This window comes from Thunnus maccoyii, chromosome 12, assembly GCF_910596095.1.
Source record: "Thunnus maccoyii chromosome 12, fThuMac1.1, whole genome shotgun sequence".
NCBI classification, from domain to species: domain Eukaryota; kingdom Metazoa; phylum Chordata; class Actinopteri; order Scombriformes; family Scombridae; genus Thunnus; species Thunnus maccoyii.
Genome location: NC_056544.1, coordinates 27,991,847 through 28,000,337, shown reverse-complemented (window position 1 = coordinate 28,000,337; position 8,491 = coordinate 27,991,847). Strand labels below are relative to the sequence as shown.

The window sequence follows — 8,491 nt, the reverse complement described above, 5'->3', positions numbered from 1 at the left end:
TCAAAGTCAGTAGAACCATGAATGTTCTGAAGCAGCTTTTGATCCAATTCATCCAGCACGTTACACATATTTCACAGAATAAGTGAAAACTTTGACCTAACAGCGGCAGTTAGAATCTATAATCTTGAATATCTCTTGTAAATTTTAATCCAATCCATCAAATAATTGTCAAGATATCTCACACTGAACAATAAAACGCTAGGATCACCTAAGGAGGATTTATTCACTGGGGACCATGAACGTCTGAAAATTTAATGGCAATCAGTCTGGACCGATGTGATAGGCTGACTAACCGACACTGGCACCTCTACTGACGTGCCGGTTTAAGGACTTTAAATATGGGTTGATTCATTGAAGCACTAAATAAGCAACTTCAAAAAATGTGCATAGTTGGGAAAAAAAGTGTAAATTAAAGAGTTCATCAAATGAAAACTGACTGATCACCTTAAACTGTCCTCAATATGTCAATTAAAGGTAAACTTACACTGTTTTTCCTCTAAATATTCATGCAGACTTTGCCTAAATATGAGGTTTGTCCACGGAAGATAATAGATAGATAGATAGATAGATAGATAGATAGATAGATAGATAGATAGATAGATAGATAGATAGATAGATGTTTTCTGGCGCCCTCTAACAGTTGTTTACCAGTTTTATTTAAAAAAAAAAAATCAACAGCAGTTTTTATTTTCTCGTCAGATCAGAGGAACAACTTCGTCTGGAGTCGATCAGAAGAAAACATTTGACCCTTTGTGTTAATTTGTTGATGTTTTCAGTGCTTCAGTAATTTCAAGCTGAGAGGCGCATAAAGTTAGAAACAGTCAACAGCGAACAAACAGGAAAAGGGAGGATTTCTCTTTTCACAATAAAAGTCATGGTTGTTTCTACTGATTACGTTGGCATCAGATGAGATGTCTGATTCTTTTTGCAAGACAGAAATCAAAATGATAATGATAACAAGCCCGCTGGATGTTTCCCGGGCTACATTTAAATCTTTTGATTGACTGATTGATTGATTTAATGTATCTGAAGAAGGCTGTTTTGACATTAATCTGCTGAAAGTGGAAAGTTTCTCTGAGCTCATTGAAAATCTGATTTTTAATGGCCTATGAGCATGATTTGTGACATCACGACTAGTTTGGAGCCAATCGTGGTCCAGTATTCAACTTACACCAGTGTGATGTGGAAACTTGAAGCCTCCAGAGCACAAACATTAAGAACAGACTGTTCAGTGAAGTAGGAGACATCTGGTGTCCAGCAGTTAAACTTCTGAAATTAGCAATATTTACATATTTTTAGATTCTGGAATGTTTAATTAGTGAGAAGGAGAAGATGCCATTTTAATGATTTTAACGTGGTAACTATACTCAGTGCTGGAAGTATTCAGACACTTAAGGTAAAATACCGAAACAACAATGTAAAAATACCCCATTACAAGTACCCACATAATGAGCTTTTAATATACAACACATTGTTAAAGATGAAACCAGTGGTTTCCAACCTTTTTTGGCTTTTGACGTCTTACAAAAAGCAGTGTGTAGTCGGGGTCACATTTCACATGTCTATGAGTTGTTAACAGCTCCACCAAATAGTGATTTTTCCCTCTAAACTTCTCACATGCTTTCATTTCAAAAGATTAGAGAAAAAGTCCAAAAACTGAAAACAGATTTGTGTATCAGAACTTTGTTTTTTCTTCTTTCCTCTCCCATTAATCATCTCACGACCCCTCAGACGACCACTGGACTAAACTAGCTAACTGTATATAAAGTAGTGTAAACTAGCTCCACCTCCAGCAGCTACAACAGTAACATGCTGCTCTAACACTGATGCTTCACTATTAATAATCTAATGATGTCATATATAATAATATATCAGTCAGAGGGACCAAACCACTACTTTTACTGCAATACTTTAACTACATCAAGCTCATAATACTTATGTACTTTTACTGTAGTAGGATTTTTCATGCAGGACTTTTACTGAAGTAAAGGATCTGAGTACTTACTCCAGTACTAGTATTATTAGAAGTATTAGTACATGTCTGGGGTGGATCTTTAAGTGAAGGTGGGGATCCACAGACTGCTGCGTCGGCTCTTATTTTGACAATAAAAACGCCGCCATGTTCCGGTTGTCTTGACGCAGCTTTGCGGGGGACGAACAGCGCCGCTGCCGCACACACAGTCTGACTGACTTTGGATTTTTTTGGGGGGTTTTGAGGAGAAGCTTGGAGAGAGAAAAGAGGGAGAAAGAAGCCGAAAACAGAGATATAAGTCGGCTGCTAACGGCGGAATGGCGGACCGGGACCCGGCGCCGATTCCTGCGGAGGTGCGGGCTAAACTGGCCGAGCTGGAGCTGGAGTTATCGGAGGGTGAGTACTTGGATTTCACCGCTGAGCTCGGCGGCTCTGCCCGGCTCTGCTGCTGCTGCTGCTGCTGCTGCACCGGGGGTGTTTTGGCTCGCTGCTGGTCGGTCGGTCGGTCCCTGCTGACGGGACCAACCGGCTCCAGAGTTAGTTAGTAAGAGCTGCAGGGTGGGGGGGTATTAAAAAAAAAAAAGTGTTGAGCTCTTACTGCCACAAGTTCAAGTCCACGTATTTATTCCATGCTGCCATCATGACTGCTCTGGTTTGTGTGGCTGTGATTTGGATGCAGGGGATGTGGTGTGTTTTGGTGGTGTGGCAGTGAAGTGGAAACACACCTGGCGTGCTGTGGAGGGACCATAGTATTCTTATGATATTCTTTATGATGCATCAGAGAGGATTACTGCACTGAAATAGCATCAAACCCTCATTTTAAAATATATAAAAGTACACTTAAACTTCACATTTTAGCACCACATAATACTATGAATATATATAGGATTATAACAGAAAAGTCATCACTGTGCACCAATTATTTTAACGTAAAAATCATCAGTATGCATCAAGCAAAACTACAAAACTCTCCAGGAATATTAAAATGATATCATTAGGGCTGCAGCAAATGATGAATATTATTATGAATGAATCTTTTTTTTCTGATTTATCATTTGATCCTTACTCTACAATATGTCCAGAACCCTAAAATATTCAGTTTATAATGATGTAAAGCAGATAAAGGCTCATATTTTAGAAGCTGGAAACAGAGTTTTGACATTTTGCATGATCAATCTATTGAATTTTTGCTCTCTTCATGAGTTCCAAGAGCCCAAGATGACGTCTTTTTTAAAAGTCTAAAAAACATCAACCAGAGAAAGTTATGTGTTTATTATTATTGAATTTTCTGTGCTGCCTAATTGATGAGTTGACTAATCATTGCATCATTAGATATCATAGCAGATAAACAACGCCATAAAGTACAGTTTAAAGTCTCTATTGAGCACCAGAGACACATTAAAGCCCCCCCCCCTCCCAGTGGGAATATCATAAGAATACTACAGCGATTTACCTTTGGGTTTGTCGATAAGAAGTTGTTGTCAGAGAGGGTTTTTTTTTTCATTGTCATATTGGAAAATCCCGTTCAGCAGAGTCCTGCATGCTGCTTAGATTATGTGCACAGAGTGTGCAGCTGTTACCAGACACAGTTTTCACATGACACACTGCAGCCAGGCGGCGTTTTGAGAGGATGAATGATTTCCATTATATTCCAGATTTTTTTTTTCCATAACACCAGAGCATATATTGGTCTCTTTTGCAAGACACTGAAATGCAGCCTTGGTATTGATTTTCTCATTAGCTCCCTGCTCTATTCTCCCTCCCTCCCTCCCTCCCTCCCTCTTCTTCTTCTTCTTCTTTTTCAGATTGATATGTCACATTGCTGCAGACTCACTCTCAGCCTGGAGAGTATCATAGTGTCATATTTCAGCTGCCTGCGAGCAGTGTTTTCCCTGTTTCTCATCTGAGTCTGGAGGCTTCGCGGGGCTCAGCCATGTATGGAGAAAGAAAGGGGAAAAAGGCAGGATAGGGAGAGAGAGAGAGAGAGAGAGATAGAGATACAGAGAGAGAGAGGAAGCGACTTTAACAGCTGACTGCAAACGCACACATCGCATTTTAATGTTTCTGCTGCTGCTGCTGTTGCTGCAAATGCGGGTTTCAAAAGCTGAGAGAAGAAAGCAGTGATGAAGGAGGGGAGGGATGAGGAAGAAAAAAAAAGATGACACACGTTCCCTTTTTTTTTTTCTTCTTCTCTTTTTATTGTAGCTCAGAGTTCTCCAATGTAAACAAGTGCGTCTGAGGGAAATGGGGTCAGATGCCCCGTTGCATTATTTACATGCTCAGCTGACGTTGTAAATGCACGGCGGCGGCGGCGGCGGTGCTGAATGCAAAGCTTCCCCGCATCCCGCAGACTTTGACCTAATTTTTCGATTTCCACGCATCATCCCTTCCTCTGCTTCCTCAACCCCTTTACCGCCGGGGGCTGGGGGGGTTAAACCGGCGGCAGGAAATGCCATTATCACCAGTCAGGTGTCAGGAGCCCTTGAGCAAGGCATTAGACCCCTCTCTGCCCCCCCCCCCCCTCCTCCTCCTCCGTCGTCATCCCCCTGGAGGCTCAGTGGGATGATGAGATGCTGAATCCTCGTCTGGAGGTGGAAAACATCCTCGCAGCGCCGCACGTGTCGGCTTCTGTTTGAGGTTTTTGAAATTGCAAGGGGGCGGCGTTTTTAGGGAGGGAGGGAGGGGGGGCGGGGTAAACTCTCCTTTGGTGCACGTGCTTGCTCAAGGGCACCTCAGCATCGGCAGTGAGTCTGTTACAAGTGTCAGTTTTTAATAGATATCACCAAGATCAGAGAGGAGAGCTTGATTTCCTTCAACTTGGTCTCTCTTCCTACATTTCCCAGAATGCCTTTTTATCAACCTCAGAGCACAGGTGTGAATCTGAGAGTGATAAACGTAGCGGCCCAGCTGTTGGTGAACATGTGTAGGTGAAGAAAAGAGCAACACGGTGGCACTCACCTGTCGTGGCCGCAATGCATTTTGGGGGAATTTGTTGCTCTCGCTGAACGTTAGTTGATGTTTTCGATATCTGAAACATTTTTTTTGCCATGAATGTGATGTGATTTGACATGTTTTAATACTTTACATGAGTGTCAGTACTGATACTGAGATAATATTTGTTTTATACCTTCATTTTTGAGTTTGTGAGTCTGGTCACAACTCGACTATTTCAACAAAATAAGCCAAACTTCTTAAACACATCAGTGATTAATGTCGTCTTAAAACAAACAGCTGCACAAGAACTAAATTAATAGTTATTATTTCTGTAACTTACATCAGGGACTTAGCGATTGATTATTATTGATTCACTGAGTAAACAGTTATTCTTTAAAATGTCACAGATTCCAAATCTCAAGTTTGGAGCCAAACAAACATGAATTAATCTACTTCCAAGTAAAGTGTGTGTGTGTGTGTGTGTGTGTGTGTGTGTGTGTGTGTGTGTGTGTGTATATCTTATTCCTCTGTGCCGTTGACCTCTGTTGATGTCCAGAAACTATTAAAAACACATCAGTGAGTCACGCTGCTGCTGCTGCTGCTGCTGCTCTACTGGGTGACATGTTCCTTCATAATAACAGCGATCATGGTTTCAGTCTCAGGAGAGCAGTTCCTTGTACGGCGGACGCTATTGAGCATGTGCGGGAATTTGGTTCTGTTTACTTGAGCTTCGCCAGAGCTTGTTGTGCTGTGTATCAACAGTAACTGGGAAGCTACTGGGAAAATGTAGTGAGCTAAGCTACCAGTACATACATTAAACATTACATGAAATGAAGCTCTACTACACTGAAGCTTTTGTAGCAACAACATAACAGAAGTAGTTTACTACATCGAAGCTACTTTTATATTTATTATTACTGTATTTTATATGATTGGCAGTTACAGTCCCAGTACCTGTTCAGACAGCAAGACTGTGGAGGTTTATCAGAGCTCACTGGGTCACTGCTGAGTAATAAGGACGTCTCGTCATTCAGGAAAATACAAATGTCTCAATAAAGATCCTGTAATATGTTGAATATGTTGAGTCAAGAAAGAAACAGTCAGTCAGAAACAGAAGAGACGTCTAAAAATCGGTCCTCATAAAGATAGACGTACAAAGAATACACACACTCTCTCACTGCTGTATGAAGCAGCTCCCCCTCCTCCTCCTCTTCCTCCTCCTCCTCCTCCTCTTCACCGTCTCTCTCCATCGGTGTGTGTTTCTGTGCAGCTGCAGACTGACAGGTTGTCCTGAACTAATCTGGCTGCTGGCTGAATATTAAGCTCTGCAGTTCAGCCCAGATAACAAGCTGTCCACCTCGACACACTGCAGATTACACACACACACACACACACACACACACACACACATTGTTGTATCTGCTTTATTTTTTGTGGTAAAATCTAGATTATTTTCCCCTTTTTTCTATTTTTGGAAAGTGAGTTTTTGTTGACTCTTCTTTGGGTTTTCAGCAGATGCAGTTAAAAGTTTCTGTGCTTGTTTTTATTTCCAAACAATATAATAAATATAAAACACATCATTTCCTTTATAAACAAATTAACACTATAGATAAATTAATGAGTTTAATTGAGCCATGAAGTGTTTTTTTTTTCCATGTGATGAATGATTAAGAAAGAGGAGATCAATGAATCAAGACAAGTTTATTTCTGCATCACTATTGATCCATTTTACGCTAAAAATCACTGCTGAATCATTCATTCATTTATCTCTCAGATGTCTAATCAATGGAAGGACCTGAGTCCGTCAGGACTGGTTTCAACGTTTTGCTTCACAGCCTTTTTTTTTTTTTTTTTGGAAGAAGAACAGCAGGGATTCAGATTGTAATTTAAAGGCGCTCCTTTTTATATTAAAGGAGCATTTCCTGGCAGCTTGCGTGCACCAGACGCATCTTTTTCATCACTGTAATCAGCTAAGTTGCTTCAATTGGAGGACGAAGGCTGTTTGTTCATTAGCAGAGTGAACGCTGATACTCATTATCCCAGTCTGTCTCTCTCTCTCTCTCTCTACTCTCTGTTTCTGTCTCTCTATCGCCTCTGAATCTTTTCACATTAAAACGCTGATTCCTCGTCCCACAGCAGCGGTGAGCAAAACTCCTGTAAATAATTAAAGGATTCATTTGGATTTAAAGGGAAACACTAAATTAACACTAAATTCACTTCTGTTTTGAGTTAAACAATCAGCTGATTCAGGTCCCTGTGTGTAGTTTTTGCCTCTTTCCAGAGAAAATAAAGTGATTCTGCACTTTAGATCTGATGGCAATTAATCGATTAGTCGATCGACAGGAAATTTTTGCTTTCAGCTTCTCAAATGTGAAGATTTAAAGATTTTATTTATTTTATTTTTAAGCAAAGATGCCAAAAAGTAGCTGGTTGCAGCTTCTCGAATGTGAAAATTTGAAGCTTTTTTCAATGTCAACTGAATATCTTTTGGATTCTGGACGAAAACAAGACGTTTGAAAGTTATATAGTTATATAACGGGCACATTTTCACTGTTTTCTAACATTTTATAGACAAAATCATCTTGTTTTGTAGCATCAAGTTTCCAAAATCCAAAGATATTCATTGTTATTATCACTGATGACACAGAAAATCATCAAATACTCACATTTGATAAGCTGCAACATGCAAATTTTTGGCATTTTTGCTTGAAATATGACTAAAAATTTCTGTCGATTGACTAATTAATGATTAACGGACCCAGATCGGTGACTGAAAAAGAGGCTGACTTCAGATGTGGACATGAAAAGGGTTTGAAAGTATTTTTTTTGACATTTATTCAGTCTTATGAAGTGTTTCAAAACAGGCTAAAATGTTACTTTTAGTACAAAATCTGAAATGTAGATGGATTTCCTTTTTAGTGACATCTGGTCTTGATAAGATTCCTCAGTGAGGTTTCAACAGTGTGTTGTTTTAAAGACCTCTATGTCTTTCTTTTTCTCTGAGGATCTTTCCGTTCATAGCAGAGCAAGAAAAAAAAAAAACCTTCCTGCTGTTTCAGTTCTGATAATTACAGCAGTCTGTTTGAAACAGGACTCCACTGTCCACATATGATTTATCGGTCTTGTTCTGTGCCACGGAGGCTGTGTTTTGTTCTCAGAATAGCTGTAAATGTGAGTCTCAAGCTCGAGCAGTCGTCCTGGATCTCGTAGGGTCGGTACCCAGAATGCATCTCACTCAAAACTGAGGCCGTCTGGGTTCACTTGGTTTCCAGCCGGTGCAGTTTAAGGCTGTAACAGGTCATCGTTTTCATTATTTATGTAACTTTTTTGTCTCGTTGAATAATCATTTTATCTGTAAAAAAAAGTTACAAAATAAACCGGTTAATCGATCATCTACCGACTAACTGATTTATTGACAGTTTTTGTTTCTTGCTTCAGGGAATCAGCTTCACGTCTACCGCGAATCGTTTTCACGGTGTTATATAGCGTAACAAACAGATCTTCCTCTGTTACTGTCACAGTCTAGTCTGATAAATGTCCTGATGAAAACAATATTAAGATGGTTGAGTCTGTGCATCTGTGTCG

The 8,491-nt window shown here is 40.0% G+C and overlaps 1 protein-coding gene across 2 annotated transcripts in view; it reads left to right on the top strand.

The window, feature by feature from the left end:
• The first annotated feature begins 2,122 nt into the window (after window positions 1-2,122).
• The window catches only part of LOC121908141 (disco-interacting protein 2 homolog C), a 239,593-nt gene continuing 233,224 nt past the window's right edge, over window positions 2,123-8,491 (top strand). For both annotated transcript variants that reach the window (XM_042427899.1, XM_042427898.1), the window contains exon 1: window positions 2,123-2,368. In XM_042427899.1, the coding sequence (XP_042283833.1) occupies window positions 2,290-2,368 (79 nt within the window). In that variant the 5' untranslated portion in view covers window positions 2,123-2,289. The remainder of the gene's footprint in view (window positions 2,369-8,491) is intronic.